The following is a 21,777-nucleotide window of genomic DNA, read 5'->3' as shown; positions in this document are numbered from 1 at the left end:
TTTCTCCTTTTTCTCCTTTTTCTCCTCCTCCTCCTCCTCCTCCTCCTCCCTCTCCTCCTCCTCCTCCTCCTCCTCCTCCTCCTCCTCCTCCTCCTCTTCCTCCTTCTCCTTCTCCTCCTCCTCCTCTTTCTCCTCCTCCTTCTCCTTCTCTTTCTCCTCCTCCTTCTCCTTCTCCTTCTTATCCTTCTCCTCCTTCTCCTTTTCCCTTCTTTCTCCTCCTCCTTTTCCTTTTTCTCTTTCTACTCCTTCTCCTTATTCTTCTTTTTCTCCCTCTCTTCTCCTAATTCTCCTTCTCTCTTCTCCTCCTTCTCCTCCTCCTCCTTCTCCTTCTCCTTCTCCTCCTCCTTCTCCTCCTCCTCCTTCTCCTCCTCCTCCTTCTCCTACTCCTCCTCTTCGTCCTCCTCCTTCTCCTTCTCCTCCTCCTCCTCCTCCTTCTCCTACTCCTCCTCCTCCTCCTGCTCCTCCTCCTCCTGCTCCTCCTCCTCCTCCTGCTCCTCCTCTCCTGCAGATCCATGCTGCTCCCCAGTGACCACACCGCTGACTTTTGGGGAGCTGTGAGCAGCTGCTGACCTCCAGCAGTGGTACCCAAGTTTCCTGGGCAGGGGCTGAGGTCCTGTCCTGCTGTCCCCTGCAGTCCTGGCAGGGCTGGGGGGTGCCTGGGGGTCCCTCCTGCCCCCCACCAGGGCCTGGGGGAGGTGGGGAGGGAGAAAGGCAAGGCCTGGGTCAGCACATTCAGAGCTTGTAATGTTCAGCAGGGTTACACCAGGGGCAAGGACAGGGCCCACAGGCAGACAGAGCTTTACTTACAAGGAAACTCTGGAACAGTTATATAGTTATTAAAAAAAAAAAATAAACTACAGTGTACTCAACAAACATCATCTCACGTACAATCAATTTAAACATTTAAATTGATTAGGATTTCTCTAAAATATTAACACAAGTACTCTTTGTGCTGCTAAAATTTCAGTGTTCCCTCTAAGGAAAATATTGCTACAGTTCTACCCTGCCCTGTATTAAAATCCTTTGCTTTTTCCTTTTTTTTTTTTTTTTTTTTTTTACCCCAGCAAGACTGACTCTATTAAAAAGGGCCAGGTCATTCCTTCAGGCTTACAGCACCCTGGGGGTTGGGTGTCCCCACTGCTCACTGATGGCATGGGCCACCCCCAGCTGTCCCTGGGTCACCTCTTCATTGCTCCTTGCATCAGTGACATCTCCAGGAGTGCTGTGCAGCAGCCATCCTCCTGCTCCTCCTGCCTCTGCTTCCTACCCCCTGGTCCAGGACCTCACAGGAGGTCCAAAGGTGTCCAGAGATGCTCACTAAGGCCAACTCTCCCTGCAAGGGACATTTGGATGGCAGGGGACTCAAGTGACACAGGCTGTCCCTCATCACCACTGCTGATGAGATGTGCTGCTGGTTAATTGTTGTGTTTCTTTGCAACTTAGCAGCAGTTCAGCTGTGTTCATGGTGACCAAAAAAAAACCACCAAAAAACCAAAAAAACAACCCAAAAAACCTGCAGGATGAAGGAGAGCTGGGGCAGGCTGGCAACTATTGCTTGTTCAGGAGGTCAGAAAGCAGCAGATGAAATCTTTCCAGCTGGAACCAGCAAAGGTGAAAGCCCAGCCAGGGCTCTGTGAGGACAGAGCTGTCACAGGGAGGTTGGGTTTTCAGTTCCCAGCTCCTCTGCTCAGTGCCAAAGCTCAGCTCAGCTCAGGAGGTGGGGGCAGCAGGCAGGATGCTGGACACAGCTACTGGGCTTGGTTTTGAGAAGCTTGGGTTGGTTCTGCAGCTGAAAGCCCCAGCCCAGCCTCTTCCCCAGGTGCTTTTCACTCACTCCCTGCTGTATTTGCAAACCCTGATGGACTGGGAAGCCTGGGAAGCCTTCCCAATCCTCCCTTGGAATTCATCAGGTGAAACAACAAACCCCTGAGGTTCTGCTGTTGCTGGGGACAGATGGTGGCTGCTCCTGGTATAAAAATACCACCTGAACACTGCTCCTGAGCTGCTGAGACCCCCACCCTGGTGTCTTGGCAGCTCTGGGTTGGGGTGTGAGGAAGAGCTCAGCAGTGCCAACCAGGAGCTGTCCCTAAACCTGCAAAACTTCCCCATCCCCCTGGTGGAGAGGTGGAACTGCAGAGAGCTGTGGTTTCCTCTGCCCACCACCAGCCAACTAGTGCTGAGCTGCTTCCCAGTTTCCAACAGGGACTTCTTACACTGAAGCAGAAGCAGTGTGGGTACCCAACACAACCCCAACCCTCTGCCCCCTCCACATACCACTGGCATCCTAAGCTAACTTTGAAACACCTGTTTGGATTATTCTTAATATTATTATTTTTTTTTTGTACAGTAAATATATACAACTAAAAGTAACACAGACACCACTGATTGCTGGGTGAATTTGGCACTTTCCAGGGAGCACGGACAGGAAAGCACAGGGGGAGCAGCACCCCACCACTGAGTCTGTGTTATGGAAGAACGAGAGAAATAAGAACCCAGCTGCTGGAAAGGAAACACAGGAAACAAACACAGGAAAAAAAGTGTTTGGGGCTTTGCAGGGTGCTCAGCAGAGCCCAACACTGCCCGGGCTCCGAGAGGGCACTTCATTCACCTTTTCCCAGGTAGCAACCAACCTGCCTGCTGGCTTAGAGGGAACACTGCTTTTAGAAACCCCTTGGACAAGGTAAGACAAGAACCAATACCACTGTACAGGATCCACTGCACAACTAGCTAAGAGGAGGGAGCCCAGCACCGAGCGCCACGGGGAGGCGATGGCACCGAACACATCTGCAGCCAAACCCTGCCAAAGCCTGGGCTGCACGGGGGCTCGGGGAGGTGGCCCCTGGCCCTCAGTAGGCTGGCACTTGGTAGCCCTTGGGGTTGGGCTCTAAGGTCTCAGTGAAGGGGGGGCTCTGGTAGGTGTCCGTGCTCTCCACGCCGCTGCCGGGGTATCCGGGGTATCCGGCGCTGCCCGGCTCGCTGGGGAACTGCTCGGTGGCAAAGAGGGACATGTCTGTCCCCAAACGGTACCTCTGCAGGGCCCTCACTGCCAGCACCACCTGCAGGGAGGGAGGAGGGCTTATGGGGAGGGGGTGGAAACCCCACGGATAAACCCCTGTGTCCTTCAGGAGCCCACGTCCACCCAGGACCCCGTGTCCCTCCTGACCATGCGGCCCTCGGGATCCAACGTCCCCCCCAGGACCCCACATTCCCCAAGGATCCCACATTCCCCAAGGACCCCACATCCCTCAGGGTCCCACATCCCCATGGATCCCACATCCCTCAGGATCCAATGTCCCTCCCAGAACTCCACATTCCCCAAGGATCCCACATCCCTTAGGATCCAATGTCCCCCCTAGGGCCCCACATTCCCCCAGGACCCCACATCCTTCAGGATCCAGCATCCCCACAGGACCCTACATTGCTCAGGATGCAATGTCCCCCCCAGGACCCCACATTCCCCAAAGACCCCACATCCTTCAAGACCATGCATGCCTCAGGATCCTGCATCCCCCAGGACCTCACATCCCCCAGGGCCCCACACCCCCCAGGATCCTGCATCCCTTAAGACCTAACATCCCCCCAGGACCCCACACCCCCCAGGATCCTGCATCCCTCAGGATCCTGCATCCCCCAGGACCCCACATTCCCTCAGGACCCACATTCCCTCAGGACCTCACATCCCCCAGGACCCCACATCCCCCAGGACCCCACATCCCCCAGGACCCCACACCCTTCCAGTTTGCTGCAAAGCCCCTCACAGCATCCCTCTCCCTGCCCCATCCCAGCCAAGAACTGCAACAACCCCAAAGCACAACCCCTGCTGCTGAAGAAGCCATTTCTCTGGGAGAGGTTGAGCCCCCCAAAAGCTCTGCCTGGGGTAGGGTCCCCAGCCATGCAGATTTGGCCCCCAAAAGCCCCTCTGCTGCAGGGAGGGCCAGCAAAATAGGTCAGTTCTGCTGAGATTCCTTCCCCTTCTCCCAGGTTGCCAGTATCCAGGTCACAACTGGTGGGAGATGTGGGTGGCAGAGCTGCAAGCACCACACTTGCTCTTATTTCAGGAGCTTTCATTAACAGTGCAATTAATTTACAAATGACAGGCTGGGGGTGGGGGAAGGAGGAAGGGGCAGGAAGATGCCTGCAGCCCCCCAGAAGAGTTTCCCAGGCAGGGGCAGTGTGTGACCAAGCTCTGGGGTTTGTGCCAGCAGAGAGGCTGAAGGTGCCAACCTGTGTCCTCTGCTGGTGGCAGGGGACACCAGTGTCACCACTGAGCTCCTGGGCTGGGAGAAGATGCTGATGGGATGGGGAAGACCACCCCAGCCTCTCATCCTTCCCAGTGGGAGCCTGGAACACAGTGATGGAGAAGAGCTGCAGGGCAGCTGGGATTAAAAGAGATTTATTTGGATAATAATGGAGTGGGGAGCAGTTAAACTGGGGAGCAACTGGAGCCAGGCTGCCTGCTGGGAAGCCTCAGACTGTTTTTTAACCCAGTTCCTTTAAGGCAATCTGGAATTAGTGCCTTTCTTGGATGCTCTCTGCCCATGAAAAGCCAGATGGGGGGTGGTGGTGAGGCAGGGGCCATCCCTGCTCCTCCCACCCAGGAGGAGGAGCCCCCTCAAGCAGCACAGACACCCCCAGGAACACGGGAGGTCCTGGGGCCCATGGGTGCTGCAGTCCCCTGGCACACATCCCTGTGGCACCGTGTGTCCTTGGGGATGCACAGAACCCAAAACAGGGGCAAAATGGGTTCCTGCAAGCCCCTGCCTCTGGGGTGAGCAGCAGAGGAGGCCCCAGGGGTGAGCTGATGAGCCTGAGAGCTCCCCAAATCCCCCTGCCCAAATCCCCCTGCCATCCTCTGAGACAGGGGGATCCATTTGCTTCCAACCAAGCCTCTCCCAGGGCTGTAGTGAGGTGCTGGAACGAGGGCAGCTCCTGCCTGGAGACACATTTTGGGTGGGAACACAACTTTCCAATGGCAGGAGAAGGAGAAGTCTGGAATTCCCCAGTGAGAGGGGACTGAGCTGGTGCTTTTTGGGTAAACCCCAGCCAGTTTGATGTCTCTGTGGTGGGACTGGAGGTTTCCTCAGCCCAGTCCCACCAGCATTCACTTCTCCAAACCGTGCCCCAGATCCCTCCTCCCAATTCAGGGCTGAGCAGGTTTGGTTCCTCCTCTCCCCACCTCAGCTCTGAAGCTGAACTCACCCAAATGATGATGGAGAAGAAGGAGAAGGTGATGGCTGCCCGGGCAGCATCTGCTCCTTGAGAAACCCCTTTGCTCATCGTCGTCCTTTGCCACTGGTTTGCTAGGAAGCAGAAAGCTACAAACCACAGGAAGGACAAGAAACCTGAAAGAGAACAGAGCAGATCAGCACCACCCCCTCTGCTGCCAGGACCCCCACTTGCTGCTGCACAAAGATGAAGATTTTCCAAGAGCAGCAGTGCCCTTGGGTGCCTCGGCCTGTGGTGTGGGCCCTAAGGAGGGGTTGGAAAAGAGGCTGGTTGGGAACTGCTTGAAAAGCAGGGATGGAAGGAGCTGGGTAGGGCCCCTCAGTGTGGTGCCTGCCTGTTCAGCTCACCCACAGCCCAGCCTGATCTCAGGGACCCTCTCTGCAGGGTCCTCACAGTCAGGGGGCCTTGAGTCTGCTCCCAGGCATCAGCAAAGTGCTGACAGCTCAGTCCCAGCACCCCAGGGTGCTGCCCCCCCCCCCCATTCCCAATGCTCCCTGGGCACCACGGGCTTTTAGAAACTTTGGGCTGGATCCTGCAAACCTCACCCAGGAAGAAGTCTGGACTCCTGGGATCCTGGGAGCAGCAGCAGGCTGCTGGGCTGACACTGGAGATGGCTTTAGGCTGCTGTCCCTTGGTCCTACCCAAGGACAGGGACAGAGACCTCCAAAAAAAAGCAAGGAAAAACCCATCCAGGAAGATGGAGAGGCTGAGGTGAACCCCTGCTCCTAACAGGGGGGTCAGGAGTGACCCTGGGATGTCAGCAAATGAGCATGGGAGCTGCCCATGGGACTGCACAGGAGAGCTCAGCTCATCCCTGCTGCCCCTCACCCTGCTCCCTGGGCTCTGCAGGACTCAGCAAAACCATTCTGCTGATAATTCCTTGCTGGCAGAAGGGCTGAGCTGCAGCTCCCCTAATCCAATCCCCAGCCAACAGCTCTGCCCAAAGCCAAGGAGCTCAGGAAATAGTCCAGAGGCAAGTCCCAGGCACAGTGGGTAAGGAGCAGGGATGCTTTCCAGCACTGGGAAGTGGAGCTGCACGACCTGGAGCCTTCCCTGATGATGTTTTATGGGTCTGCAGCTTTCCTGAGCATTCCCAGCACCTTCCCACGGATCCCCAGAACCTGAGGATGAGCAGGCACACTGCCAGCAATTCCTTGGCCATGCCTCAGCACCTGGGATGCCCTCAGAGCAATACAACCTCCAGCCAGGATCCCCCAGGCTTTCCTTTTCCACAGCACAGACTAAACCAACAGCTTCATTTTGCCCAAACCAGCTGACACCTGCCCCAAAAACTGCCCCAAAAACTGCAGGGACCTCTGGGGTCCTGCCTGAACCTCTCATCCCAGCTGGCTGCAGGAACCCATGGATGCACACCTGGTGCACAAGAAGTGGAAAAGAGAAAGGAGCAGAGGCTGAGAGCAGAACCAAACCACAGGTGCCTGGTGAGGGCAGGGGGATCACAGCCTTGCACCACCAGAAGCAGCATCAGCCTGAGCTGGGTGTGATGTTCCCCTTCCAGGGAAGCTGCAGGCACTGAGCCCTCCAGAAGGGGCTGTTAAATATCCCCAAAGGAGGGCTGGAGGATCTAGCAGCACAGAAATAAACTTTCCAGCAAGGAGAGAAGATCCCCAGCAAGGAGCAAGTGCTGGGAGGTGATGACAGATGTTTTCATTTGGGAGCAGAGAGCCATCAGCAAGACTTGTGCAGGATAAATCACCCTCAGACTTTGCTAACAGGAGTCTGGAGATGAAGAACATCAGCTGGAAACTCAGCCAGGGAGCTGAGCAGGGGGTGGTCTCTCCTGGCTCAAAGCATCCCTGCTGCTCGTGTCCACATGGATGGGCCTCAGGCCAAGGGGCTTCTGAGCACAGAAAAGCCACAGCAGCTCCTGGAATCCCCCAGTTCCCCCCATCCCTGGAGGCAGAGAGGGGCTGCAGGGCTGTGCAGGAGCACGTTCCTGCTTTGGTCCAAAACACAAAGTGAAAGCAGACTCAGACAAAACTGAAGAAATTACTTGGTTTTTTGTTTGGTTTTTTTTGAGCCAGAAAGATGTGGGAGGGTAAAACCCCCTGTCTGGTTTCCACCAAGCTTCACTTCCCTGGGTGGCCACACCAAACCCAACCTCCAGTTGCAGGGGTGCCACGGGTGAGCTGTCCCCATGTCCCCACCCTCCTCACAAGCCACCTGCCACCCCTCTCCTCCTCAAGCAGGGCACACAGGGCACAACAGGGCACACTCCCCCCTGGGGAGGAAGGAGGACCCAAGGCTGGAGGGCCCAGCAATGACCCTCAGAACCAGCTCTGTCCTTCTGCAGCCCAGCTAACCATACCTGAAAAGCCCAGGTCCAGCAGCACAGCTCTCTTACGGTCCTTCACGCTGCTGATCTGCTGGAAGTTGAGGTCCAGGACAAAGAAGAAGATGCAGCCAAAGAAGGCAATGATGCCAATGGCAATGCCATAGCTGCAGGCACTCTCATTCTCGTTGAAGATGCAGAGCAGCTCGGGGTCCTGACTGTCCCTGTTGACATAGCACTCGTTCACTATGGAGCCAAACACCACGATGGAGAAGATCTGCAGAGGGAAGGAGGAAACACACTGCTGCTCTTTCCAGGGAACTCTGTTTCCTGACAGCAGCATCCCTGCATCCAGCCCTCTCCCTGACTCCATGGCAACGTGACATCTGTTAAGGCTGAGCCCAGCCCTTGCCTGCTTGGTGGCCTGAAGCAAGGGGCTGGTGATGCTCCTCGGGGCCTCCTTTGCTGTGAGCCCACCTGCCTTGGGTTGGAGGAGGATTTTTAAGAGGTGTTTTTCTCCAGGCAGGCTGGGGAGGGAAAAAATAACTAGCTGGGCCAGGTCTCTGCAAGGTCTGTCTGCTCTCTGCTGCCAGGCTGAGCTGTGTCACTCTGTCACTGTCCCCCTCGTGTCACTGTGGAGTGGGGAGGAACAAAGTGACAGAGGGGCTGTGGGTCTGAGCAGGCTGGCCCAGGGATGGCACTGGAGCAGGGATGGGACCCAAGGAGCTGAGGAGCAGCACAAGGGAGCAGTTTTTGCCAGGCTTAGCAGGGCTTGGAGAATGCAGTGCCTGCTGCCATCACCCAGTGACCTGGTTTCAGCCCCACGAGGGACAAAAGGGCAGGTGGGTGGCTGGTGGTCCTGCTGCTGGGACACCAGGGAGTTTCACCCCCTGCAGGCAGGGAAGGAGCTGGAGTGCAGCACGCAGGCAGCTGCCTGAATCAGTCCTGATTCTGCATGCTGAAGCCATTCCCTTCTCCCTCCAAAGGCAGCAAGCAGGAGCTATGGGAGCAGCTGCTCCAGAATCTGCTCTGGATCCTGGGAAGCTCAGAGCTGCTGTTTGGATTTCCAGGCAGAGAACAGGGAAGGAAGCAAAGAGTGCAAACCACCTTCCAGCAGGCTGAGAACCCTGGATCTTCCCCCTCACTGCCACCACACCTCCTGCATCCCCACACCTCCTGCATCCCCACATCTCCTGCATCCCCACATCTCCTGCATCCCCATACCTCCTGCATCCCCATACCTCCTGCATCCCCACACCTCCTGCATCCCCACACCTCCTGCATCCCCACACCTCCCGCATCCCCACACCTCCTGCATCCCCACATCTCCTGCATCCCCACACCTCCTGCATCCCCACACCTCCTGCATCCCCACACCTCCTGCATCTCCACACCTCCTGCAATCCCAAACCTCCTGCATCCCTGCACACCTCCTGCATCCCCACCCCTCCTGCATCCCCACATCTCCTGCATCCCTGCACATCTCCTGCAATCCCAAACCTGCATCCCCACACCTCCTGCATCCCAGCCCAGAGCCCCCCAGGCTGGGGTGTGACAGGGAAGCAGACAACCAAGCTCTCCCCAAATGCTCCATCAGTGCCAGATCCCAGTGCAGGGTGAGGAAAGTGCCATCCCATGGGGAGCAGGATGTGGGGTGCTGCCCTGGGAACACTCCACAGCCTCTACACCCTCCTAGGAATGTCAGCTTCCAAAGGCACATCTGCAAAATCCAGCTGGAACCTTGGATCTCCCCTGGAGCACTGACAGGGGGGAGAAAGTACAGATGTCCCAGAGACCTCTCCCCAGCTGACACAGGGAGATGAGCAGAGGATTTATCCACTCCCTGGGGTCCTACCCGTATCCATCCCTGGCATTCCCACCCCCTTCCTGTCACACCATGAGGGACACATCACCCCCCTCCTCATCCTCACCCTGCACAGAACCAGAGAGACAGAAACAACAACAAACAGGAAAAATCATTTTCCCAGCACTTTGGCAGCAGCTGTAATATCAGCAGTTGTAAAAAAGAAAAAAAAAAAAGAAAGAAAATCTGTTCATAAATAATGCAAAATTGTTATTTACCATCAGAAATAGCAGCAGCATTTATAAAACAGGCTCTGGAAGAAATAATGGGATTCTGGAGAATATGAATAATTGAGAACCTCTGATTCCACAGGATTACTTCTGGCCAGCAAACTCTTGGCTTCTCTGAGAAGTGTTTCCATCCTCCCAGGATTAACAACCTGGGCTCTTTCTCTGAGCTTTTTGTGGGGGGGGAAAGGGGGCTCCTGAAAATCTGATTACAAAGCTGAGAGGGTGTGTGCTGCCTGCACACCCAGGCAGTGCCTCTGGGAGGGAAAGAAGGGACATTTCCTGCTGAACCTCAAACTCCAGAGGGTTTTGCAGAGCAAGGAACCCTCCTGGCACCCTCCAAGACCCCCTTGGCAGGGGCACTTCAGGGTTTGCAGCTTCTTGTGAGGCCAAAAGAGGGATGAATTTCAATAGATGTGCTCCAAATGCCAGTGCTGGCTGTCAAATCCTGCTTTAGAGTTAAAACAAGGCTTTCCATGTGTTTTCTCCCCCTTCCATGCCATGATTGACATTTTATAGCTTTCCTCATTTAAAAATCAACTGGTGCTGGTAAAGCATTGTAATGAAAAGAGATTTGGTGTTGTGTTTCTAAGTGTAGATGGGAAAAAAAAAAAAAAAAGCAACAACCTGAGAAAAACAACTGGGAAAAAATTGGGAAAACAAACCCTTTTTTTTTTTTTTTTCTTTTAGAAAGTTCATGGAAAAGGAGTGCCATTTCCAGTCACCTCAACAGACTGCACCTGCTCAAAACCCCAACCAGAGCCCTGAGAGCAGTTTCCTACTGAACTGCAAGGTCAGATTTGCCACTGTGAGTGAGATTTTACAGGGGTGAGGAAGGACACAGGGATCCTGCTCCCCTGAGGAGCTCCCCCAACTCCCATCTCCTCCTGCCTGGCAGCTCAGACCCCAAAATCAGAGTCCCCAGGACCTGGCAGGGACCAAGTGCCAAGGTCAGGGGCACAGACAGCACAGGGACATCTGCCAGGTGAGCTGCTGCATCCCAAACCCATCCAAGGGGGCTCCTCTCCATCCCACAGCCTTTGCAAAGAGCCCCAGCAGTCCCAGGAAAATCCCTTTCCAAATTTTGCTCTCGCTGGGTGAACTGGTACAAGACCCAGTAAGAAAACTGGATAAACTCCAGTAAGCCCAGTTCTGAAATGACATCCCCCCCACTGCCAAAGCTTTCCTATCCATCTGCTGGGGGGGTCCTGCTGTCCCCATCCCAGGACATAGTGGTTGGAAGAGCCAGGCAGACAACCAGGACCACGAGTGCTGGCAGGGCTGGAAGCAGGAAAGCTGTTTTCTCCTTCCCCCCATTAAAACTTCCACTTCAGCCACACCAAAAGGAGTTTCTGTGCCCTGGGCAGGAGAAGAGCAGTGGGCAGGGAGGAGAACAAAGTGCCTGAACCCCCCATGATGCAGTGGCTGCTTGTGCCAGAGCAAAGGGAGCTGGGGTCCTCATCCCTTCCCACTGGGAGCCAGCTTCCCAGTTCCCCCAGTTTCCAGTTTCCAGCAAGTGACTGTAATGCAGGACAAAGGGACACCAGCAATGGGGTCAGGGTTTGCCAGGAAAATCCAGGAATCCTGGGAACACCTCTGTGCCCCCCCAGCCTCCCCAGGGACAGCATTTCAAGGGTGCTGAAAGCTGGGAGACCTCTGGCTGCTTCCTCTGTGCCAGAGTTTTCCCATCCAGGCTGCCTGGCTCAGCTCTGTAATGACACTCTGCAGATCTGTGTCCCCTCCTGGGGCTTGAGCTACACATTTTCCATCCAGGTTGCTTTTAAACCTTCTGTAACCCAGGCACCTCAAATGTGCTTCAGGAGCCCTCATGGGTTGAACACAGCCAACTGCAAGGAAAGCAAAAAGCAAATAATGCAAGAGGGCAGAAGGTGAAAGCATCAGTGTGTGAACTGACAGCCATCTGAAGGGGAGATGTTTCCACTGCTGAGGCACTGCACTTGGATTTGGGACCTCTAAAAAAAAACCTTCCCAGAAGGTGTGGGGTTGTAGGACACTGGAAAATGCTGATTCCACACTCAAGCAGCCATTAAGGGCAACATCCAGGAAATGGGAATGCATGAAGAGAAATAACCCACTGCTGATGTGCTCTGCTGCTGCTCCCCTGGGCCCCTCAGCTCAGGAAGGAGATTGAGGTCCTGGAGCAGGTCCAAAGGAGGCAACTGGGCTGGTGAAGGGACTGGAGCACAGACCCTGTGAGGAAGGGCTGAGGGAGCTGGGGGTGTTGAGGCTGGAGAAGAGGAGGCTCAGGGGAGACCTCATCACTCTCTGCAACTCCCTGAAAGGAGGTTGGAGCCAGGGGGGGGTTGGGCTCTTTTCCCAGGCAACTCTCAGCAAGACAAGAGGGCAGGGTCTCAAGTTGTGCCAGGGGAGGTTTAGGTTGGAGATGAGAAAGAATTTCTTTCTGGAGAGGGTGATCAGGCATTGGAATGGGCTGCCCAGGGAAGTAGTGGATTCTCCGTGTCTGGAGATCTTTCCAAAGAGCCTGGATGTGGCACTGAGTGCCATGGGCTGGGAACCACGGGGGGAGTGGATCAAGGGTTGGACTTGATGAGCTCTGAGCTCCCTTCCAACCCAGCCAGTTCTATGATTTTGTGATTCACTGGTGCTGGGCACAAAGCTCATGGCCAGAGAGCTGGCACCAACCTCAGGGTGATCACCCCACCAGCAGCACCAGGGAGACAGATGCCACCCTGCTCAGCACCCCCCCCCTCCTGCCACCACCCTGCACCTGAAGGAAGGATTTGCAAAGGAGAAGTGAGAGCAGCAGTGGCCAAACCCTGCCCAGCACCAAGGATTTCTGTAAGCCTCAGCTGAACCCTGGGCCTGAGTGGCAGCCCTACAGCTCAGGGATGAGTTTCACCCTTGGAAAGGGAGAGCTGCCTCTAACACCAGGCTCAAATCCTGGGGGAATCAAGTCCTGGGTCCTGCTCCAGCTTATTTTTTACCATTCTCAGTCACAGGGAAGTTTCCAGCACAGATCTGCATAATTAGAGGAGGGTGTGAAGACCAAAGAAGAACTTGAAGCACTTACAGCTCTCCCACAAGGACGACCACAAAGGAAAGACCTGACGTGGTTTCTGGCACAGAAAGGGGTGGGCTGGTGGTTTCTGAACATGCCTGATGAACTCACCAGCTCGGGAAGGATGCATATTGGTAACCACATGACTGATTTTTCCTGAATTACTTTTTTCTAATGTGGCACACAGCACCCATTCAGAGCTCCTGCTCCAGCACATGGCGAGCCAGCAGCGTTTCCAAGCAGGGATGACAGCAAAGGGCTAATTTAGCAGCATTTTAAGCTCAGATGCAGGGAAACTAAAATTGTTAAATTTCAGTTCTGCCCACGGAAAGAGAGAATTAAGATGGAAAATTGGTGAGCCTACTGAAAAGCAGCCAAGGCCAGAGAAGATCCAGAGCAGCTAAGAGCACATTAATGATCCTCAGCACTCCCGAGTCCTGCCCAGCCTTGCAGCTCTTCTCTGAGAGCCCCAAGGAACTGCAAGTGAAAGCCCTGGAGGCCATGGGAGCTATTTGGAGCCTGCAATATCAAATTATTCCTGCCTTGTGTTTCTTGCTGATGTCTCCTGGGTTAGCTCCATCTGTGGCTGCAGGCAGAGGCAGGGTCAGCCCGGCCAGGGAGCTTGCCAGGCTCCAAACCCAACCCTTTATAGGATCTGTGTGTTGTAGCCCTGCAAACCCAAACACACACCCCATGGCACAGCAAACCAGCTCCATCCTGGGTGTGAAACTCCTGAGAAGTGCCCTGTCCTGAGGGGACAGGGTAGGGACAACCCTGGAGCTGTATTCTTCTTCGTTTGCTGCCTGGTTTTTTTTTTCTGCTGCCAGCCTTGGTTTTCCTGATAAAAGTCAACACACCTTTTATACACAGTGCCCCTTCCATCCCTCTGCAGAAACAAGACAAACCTAGAGCAGGCCATGGAAGCCATGCTCCCTTCATTCTAGAACCATCACCTACTCCTGGTACACCAAACCACCACCCAGCACGTCCCTTAACAAAGTCCCAACTCAGCAAACACATTTTCCTTGCTGAAACACAATGATCTTCTCTGTTATGGGCTGAGACCCACACCTGGGCAAAGCTGAGCACATAAAAGACTTTGCTGGACCTGAGCTGAAATAACCTCTGGTCATAAAAGTTCCCTGCTGTGTATTCAAGGCCACTTTGCTGCTGTGGCTCTGCCTGTGTCCAGTCCCCTAAAAAAGGTTTTGCTCTGGAAAGCAAAAGACTGTGTCAAGGAAAACCCAAATAAGGAGAGAAAACTCTGCATAGCAAAAACCCTCTTCAGGTGATGAGCTACAAATTTATTCAGCTCTAAGAAACAAAAGAAAAAGGCAGCAGAGTCAACGTGCCCCTTGCAGGCAGCTGTGCAGGTCAGGCAGGCAGCAAGGTCAGGAGAGCAAGGAAAACTTATTTTGAAGAAAATACTCCAGTATTCCACTAGGTTGTGGTCAAATCAGGACCTGATGTGTGCTGAGCTTCACCTGACCACTCAGACTTGTTTTCCATCACTGTGCATTTCCCACCTCAAACCAGGAGCATTTGGGCTTCCAGCTCTTGTGGCCAAAGCTGAAATGTCAGGGGGAAAGGAAGGCTTTTACTGTTCCTCTTCCTGAAAGGCAGAGGAGTTACTGAAAACATTTACTAGAAGTTGTTCCAGAACTGCTTTTAAAAGTCAAGCCTAAACTTAGGTTATCTGAACAATGCCCCTCAAAGCTGTGTGCCCACTGGTGCTGGCAGTCACCAGGACAAGAACTCATGATTCTGCAGGGATCCTTCATGAATAGAATGTTTGTTTTGCTGTGCAAAAAATATCCCAGAAGGAAACCACAAGAGTGATCAGATCTTCATCTGACAAACTGCATTGGACAGAGGGGGAAGAGATGAATGAGGAACTGCTAAAAGGTTCTTTCCAGCTTTTGATTCCCCAGCTCGTGCCAGGAGCTGGTTTTTTTCCCCATGAGATGCTCAGAATTACTCTGCCTGTCAGGGAGAGGTTGCTGGGTGAAGTGGGATCAGGAATCCCCTCTCCTGATGGCTCGGTTTGGGGGATTTCTGCACTGAGGTCACCACCTCCCAGTCCCTCAGATGTCTGCAGCTACTGGAGTCACAAAATGGAGCTGGACCCTCCTGTGGTGGTGGCTCAGCCTGAAACCCCAGTGATGGCCACATGGACACCCCTGGTGGTTCTACATCTCCCAGAGCTCTCAAGCCCCTGCTCCCACTGGGAAGGAGCTGTAAATGCTGCAGACACCAATAACCAGGCTGTGAGAGCTGAGCAAAGGCCAGCTGGGGGGCACTGAACCCGCACCCCAGAGCAGTGATGGAGAAAGGACCCCCATGGATCTGCCAGCTAATGTGAGACCTGGGGAAAATGGCCTAAAGAGCTTTTAAGGTGAGATGCCACACACTGATCCCTCCAAAACCAGTGAAAAAAATCCCTTTCAGCTCAGAGGCTCTGGAGCCACCTCCACCTATCAGCAACATTTCTGCTTGGGGCAGCACCATGTGTATCCATCCCACCTCTGTCCCAGCCAGACAGCCCCTGAACCTGTTCAGAGTTCAGCACTTCCCAGATTCCCTGGGGACTCAAGACCATGAAACAAGTGACTTTGCCACAGTATGAACCAGCCAGAGAAGAAATGCAGGAGTATTTTCTCAGCTGGGATGTTGATTTCACCTTTCTGTTCCATATTCTGTCCCTCTTCCCCAGCAGTGTCCCAGCTCCTGTACAAGAGTGGTGCATGGTGGCAGATTTGTTTTGTGAGGAACCTCAACTCACCATCCCTGGGGCAACCAACAATTCCTCTAACTGTGCCCCAAACCAACACCATTTCTCACAGTTCACCATGTGAGCAGGATCCAGGTGGATCCAGACTGAGTTTTCTGGACAGAAGCAAAGCTTTTAGGAAAGGATTGCTGTCAGGTGCCTGAGCCCTGCCCAGAACACCCCATCCACCCCACTGGAGATCCTCCAGCTCCATACCTGCCCTCCCTTCTTCTCCAGCCATGGAATTGGGTTTGGGGGGGGGGGTTTCTCAAAGTCCTGGAAAACACCCTGGCTCCCACCCAGCAAACACTTCAGTGTGTGGCTTAACTTTGAGCCAGAATTGCTCCTCTGCTTCCAGATCAGCTCCTCGAGGGGGGTGGCAGGGGGCAGCTGGGGACAGGGGACAGCACCTCCTCATCACACCTTCCCCTCACCCACTGCCTGCATTTGGAACTGCTGAAGGTGACACAGAGCTGAGGGCCTCCAGCCACAGCAGAGACACAAACTGGGCCAGGATGAGCTTGCCCACAACCCCCAGCCAAGCACCAGAACCAGGAGCTGGTTGTGGGGAGAGCCGGGCAGACCCCTCCCCTACCACGGGTGGGATTTTGGGGAGGACCAGGCATTGCCAAATTCCCAGGATGCTTGCAAAGCCCAGCAGGTTAAAGCCAGGGGGAGGGAGGTGAATTAGTGGCCATCATTCCACCTCCTGTAGCCCACACCCAGCTCCTTGTGCTGCTCCTCCACGGACCCCGGGCAACTCGGACACGGGAACCGACCCCAAAATATCACAGCTTTTAGGGGGAGCTGGGCAGGGCTGGCTCCCGGATCCCTCCTTCGACACAGACACAGATTGCACAGACGGCAGATGGGAGGAAAATGTCCTCAGCCTCCCCGTTCACACCCCATCCATCCCCGGCTCCTTTTTCTCAAGCACCAGGGACAAAACTGAGAGGAGGCAGCGGCACATCCACCCTTCCCCAGCAGCCTCCTTACAAACACCCACGGGAGCCCCACAGCCTTACCCCTCACAGCTGGCCACCACCTGCCAGAAATGGCCACCACCTGCCAGAACTGGCCACCACCCTCCGGAGCTGGCCACCACCCGCTCGAACTGGCCACCACCTGTCAGGGCTGGCCACCACCCGCCAGAACTGGCTACCACCCACCAGGACTGGCCACCACCCGTCAGGGCTGGCCACCACCCTCCGGATCTGGCCACCACCCGTCAGGGCTGCACCAGCCCCGCTCGGCTGCAGAGGCACCACCGCACGTTGCACGAACGTTGCACGGGCACTGCACCATACAGTGAGCACCGCACATTGCACGGACACTGCCCGAGGCACCGGCACTGCACGGACACTGCAGGGACACCGCACATCCCACGGACACCGCACATCCCACGGACACCGCACCATAGAGTGGGCACTGCCCGTGACACGGACACTGCCCAATGCCCGGGGCACTGCCCGGTGCCTCCCCCCCCACCTCAGTCGCCCCTTTCCCCGGCCAGGTCGCCCGTTCCTCCTCACCCAGGTGGTCACCCGCAGGATGGTTTGCGGCTGCTTCAGGAAATCCACGGGGTCCACGGTGCCCCCGGCCCGCCCGGCTCCGAAGGAGGCTCCTTCCATCTTCCCCCGCTCCCGGCCCAGCCCCGTCGCGACACAGCCGCGACACAGCCGCGACACCGCCGCCACGGACGCTCGCCCGAACGCCCCCCCGCCCCACGCCCCCCCACCCTCCTCCCCCTCCCGCACCGCCCGCGTGGGATCGTCCGCAGCGCCGCGTGCGGGCAGCGGGAGGAACCACCCCGAGAACGCGGGGGGAACCCCACCCCCCACTGCCACCCGGGACACCACGGCACTGCCACCGGCATGGGAGAGGGGACACCCCCGGGCAAACACTGACACCGTGCTGTGACCAGGGACACCATGCCAGTGTCACCATGCTGTGACCAGGGACACCGTGCCAGTGTCACCATGCTGTGTACCCGGGACACCATGCCAGTGTCACCATGCTGTGTCCAGGGACACCATGCCAGTGTCACCATGCTGTGACCAGGGACACCATGCCAGTGTCACCATGCTGTGCCAGTGTCACCATGCTGTGACCAGGGACACCGTGCCAGTGTCACCATGCTGTGTACCCGGGACACCATGCCAGTGTCACCATGCTGTGACCAGGGACACCATGTCAGTGTCACCATGCTGCGCCAGTGTCACCATGCTGTGACCAGGGACACCCCAGGCAGCCAGTGTCACCATGCTGTGTACCCGGGACACCATGTCAGTGTCACCATGCTGTGCCAGTGTCACCATACTGTGACCAGGGACACCCCGGGCAGCCAGTGTCACCATGCTGTCACCTGGGACACCCCGGGTAGCCAGTGTCACCATACTGTGACCAGGAACACCATGCCGGTGTCACCATGCTGTCACCTGGGACACCCCAGGCAGCCAGTGTCACCGTGCTGTGACCAGGGACACCACACCATGGCCACAGTTACTGAACACTGGCTGGGGACAGCAAACTGTGGGTGGTTGGGGACACCAGGGTAGGGCTACGACACCTTGCCACAGCCAGGGTCACCAGACTCCTCCAAGGATGCTACAGCCAAGGGTAAGGGGCTGCTGCCAGTGTCACCGTGCTGTGCCAGTGTCACCATGCAATGGCCATGGCTACCTGTGCCACAGCAACCACCTGTCACCTTCAAGCTCACCTAGTGCCACCCCTGCCATGGTCAGGGACACCTCCCACAGCCCGGGGGGCTTCAAGCCCCATCCAACCTTCAACACTGCCAGGGATGGGGCAGCCACAGCTTCTGGGGGCAACCTGGGCAACCAGGGGCTCAGCACCCTCACCCCAAAGAATTTCTTCCTAAGATCCCATCTCCATCTCCCCTCTCTCAGCTTGAACCATCCCCTCATCCCCTCACTCCATGCCTTTGTAAAAAGGGGAATCTTCCCCTAAGATGAACACTTTTTCTCTGCCCAGTTCTGCTGGTGTCCCTGCTGTCACCTCTGCTCAGGAGGGCTCTGCCAGCCCGTTGGCATGGCAGAGGGGACAGCTTGGTGGCATGCTGCCACACACCCATCTGCTGGGGCAGGGAAAGGGAAGCAGAAGGTGCTGGAGCTGAAGCTTCCCCCGAGCACCTGGAGCTGCTGAGGAAGAGGAGGAGGCCAAACCTCCTGTCCAGTCCCGCCCCAGAGACCACGGGAAGGAGGAAAAGGGAGAGAAAAGGAAGCTCATGGAGGGAAACCCTCAATTACTGGAAAAGGAGTTCCCCCCTGCAGCTCCAGGCCCCTCGTCCCCACTCAGGTTTGGTGGGAGGGTGATGCTGAGCCCGGTGCCATAGCTACCGATGCCATGACAACCCTGACATCATCCCTGCTCCGGACAGGAACTGCAGGGAAAGTGCCAGGGAGGAGCACACATGCATTGCAGGCCTCTGGTGGGATTGGGGGGGGCTTCTCCTGGCTCCCCACCCTCAGCTTTCCTCCCCTCCTGCTGTCCCCACAGCTCTGTGTCCCCACGCAGGGACCGGTGCCGGTGTCACGGGACGGTGCCGGGCACGCGTGGAATGGGCGTGCTGAGCCTGACGTGCAGAACACTGAGCCATGGGGAAGGATTCCCAGGAACCAGAGCCCAATTCCTGATCCCTCTGGCCTTCCCCAGCACTGTCACTCTGCTCTTCCTGGGAGGTGGGATCAGGATTTAATGGCCACGCTGATGCCATTCAGTTTCTCTCTCCATTCCAGGTGAGTCATCGTCTCTCTCCAGATCTATTCCTGACTCCCAGCAGGAAAAGCAGAATTCAGCCTTTCTCTCCTCAATGTCAGGAGAAAGCACATCTTACTATGCAAAAAATAATAATAATAAAAAGGCTACGGAGCCAGGCTGGTCCCTCCTGCTTTCTTCTGGCAGAATGTCTCACAGGGCTGGGATTGCATCACCAGCTCATTCCTCAATTGCAGATTTAAGACCAAATTTCCCTGAAGGGGGGGTTACCATAGGTGAGATTTTCCAGCCAGCTTCAGCAGTTTAGAAGCAGCTGTTCCAGCAGCTGCAGAAATGCTTTTCATGCACTGAGAACAAACCAGCCTGTACCCAGCAGAGCTGTGGATGGAGCCAAGGGAACTGTGTGGCACAGAGAATCCTCCAGAACTCTGGGGTCTGCTCTTGGGCTTCTGGTGACACTGGAAAAGACACCTCAACCCTCCTGAGCCTCTGCTCCCCTCTTCTAAAAATGGCATCGTTTGGACAACACAAAGCACAAAGACATTGCCTGAATCTTTCCTTTTTGTAGAACAAATCCTGACCAGGCAGCTCCACACTTTGTACCCTTCAGGGCAGGAGGGGGATGCACTCAGCAAGCTCCCCACTGAAATTCCTGCTTCCAGACTCGTCCTCTTTCTTGGAGGTTCATCTCTCCAACTTCTGCTGCATCCAGCACATTTCTACAAGCATTTTCCATACCCTGCTGTGCTCCCTTTTGTCCCCTGCCTCAGTGCAGATAAAACAAGGCAGCTATCTCTACCCTCCATGCAAACTGCATTTCTGTTTCACTTCCTAGTGCTGCAAATGAGCTCAGAGATATCCAGGAAAGGCCACTGCATCTTCAACATTTTGCCCATCAAATAAGAACAGCAATTGGAAATGGCCCTTTCCAGAGCACTTGTTCACTTTGCACAAGTCCTGTCTGCATTTCCCCTTCCCCCTGGACTTCAGTGACAGGGGACAAAGAGAGCAACATGCAGACAACCGCTTGAGATCTGTTGCTGTTCTGCTTCCGGCTGAGTTTCACTATAACTGGTGGAAATCAGGGGCTTGCCTCCTGCTCCTTCTACTCACTCCAACTTCATCTTTGCCTCCAACACACCAAAAAAACAAAAAACAACCCAAAACCCCCAAAACAAAACTAAAAAAATATTCTGGTTTCTACCCAGGGGTAAATATGTGGCCATGACAACCACGAGGAGAGAAGCTGTGGGGCTCCCTCCTCCTTGGCAGCCTGGTGGGAGTCAGCTAGAGGCTGATTTCAGCAGCTCCACAGAGCAGAGAGCAGGGCTGGTTTTCAAGGGCATGTGGCTGAACAGGAGCTTCCCCAAGTGAAAGCTTCCCAAGAGTTCCCTGTTATCAGCTGAACAGCAGGAAGTGATGCTGGCCCTGCTCTGGGAAGCAGAACAAACCATTTCCAGGCAGATGGCTGAGCCTTCCCAATCCCAGCCTGGCAATGGCTGGGGTCAGGAGCCCAGCAGATGAATTAATGTCATTTTGTGAGCAGGCCCAAGCTCTGTGGCAGAGGGGAGGGGTGGGATGCTCCTTGAATCATAGAACTGGCTGGGTTGGAAGGGACCTCAGAGATCATCAAGTCCAACCCTTGATCCACTCCCCCCGTGGTTCCCAGCCCATGGCACTCAGTGCCACATCCAGGCTCTTTGGAAAGATCTCCAGACACGGAGAATCCACTACTTCCCTGGGCAGCCCATTCCAATGCCTGATCACCCTCTCCAGAAAGAAATTCTTTCTCATCTCCAACCTAAACCTCCCCTGGCACAACTTGAGACCCTGCCCTCTTGTCTTGCTGAGAGTTGCCTGGGAAAAGAGCCCAACCCCTCCCTGGCTCCAACCTCCTTTCAGGGAGTTGCAGAGAGTGATGAGGTCTCCCCTGAGCCTCCTCTTCTCCAGCCTCAACACCCCCAGCTCCCTCAGCCCTTCCTCACAGCAATTCTGCTGGATCCCTTCACAGCCTCCTTGCTCTTCTCTGGACCTGCTCCAGCACCTCAAACTCCTTCCTGAGCTGAGGGGCCCAGAACTGGACACAGGACTCAAGCTGTGGCCTCACCAGGGCTGAGCACAGGGGCAGAATCCCTTCCCTGGACCTGCTGGCCACGCTGTTCCTGAGCCAGCCCAGGATGCCATTGGCCTTCTTGGCCACCTGGGCACACTGCTGGCTCCTGTTCAGCTTCCTGGCAATCCAGACTCCCAGCTCCCTTTCTGCCACTCTGTGCCCCGGCTGGAGCTCCCCATGGGGTTGTTGTGGCCAAAGTGCAGGACCCAGCACTTGGAATGTTGAACCTCATCCCGTTGATGTGGCAGGCAAAGCAAGCAGCCACACTTTCTCATCTACTATCTCTAAATAAAATGATGTTAAAGTGCCCATCTCTCAGAACAGCTTTGATAATGTGTTTATAGGGAATCAGCTCTGGCCCAGCAGCCTGAACAAGCAGTGTGGAGAGCTGGGCAGGCTCCAGCCACAGCTTCCAGCCCACCAACCTCCACCATTAGGTCCAACACTGTCCTCTGTTTGTGTGTAGGTGGTGAAACAGCTTGGCCATCACATTCCCTGGCTCCCAG

The 21,777-nt window shown here is 55.4% G+C and overlaps 1 protein-coding gene across 1 annotated transcript; it reads right to left on the bottom strand.

The window, feature by feature from the left end:
- Nucleotides 1-2,437: 2,437 nt before the first annotated feature.
- Nucleotides 2,438-17,135, bottom strand: SYNGR3 (synaptogyrin 3). The gene is made up of 4 exons (XM_008490288.2): nt 16,953-17,135; nt 7,556-7,796; nt 5,200-5,342; nt 2,438-3,056 (listed from the first exon to the last, which is right to left on the bottom strand). The coding sequence occupies exons 1-4, from the start codon at nt 17,049-17,051 to the stop codon at nt 2,847-2,849; spliced, it is 693 nt and encodes a 230-aa protein (XP_008488510.1). The 5' UTR covers nt 17,052-17,135; the 3' UTR covers nt 2,438-2,846.
- Nucleotides 17,136-21,777: the final 4,642 nt, after the last annotated feature.

The sequence above is a fragment of the Calypte anna genome, chromosome 14 (assembly GCF_003957555.1).
Source record: "Calypte anna isolate BGI_N300 chromosome 14, bCalAnn1_v1.p, whole genome shotgun sequence".
Taxonomy (NCBI): domain Eukaryota; kingdom Metazoa; phylum Chordata; class Aves; order Apodiformes; family Trochilidae; genus Calypte; species Calypte anna.
Note: the sequence above shows the minus strand (reverse complement) of the source record. Positions and strands in the feature narration are given on the sequence as shown.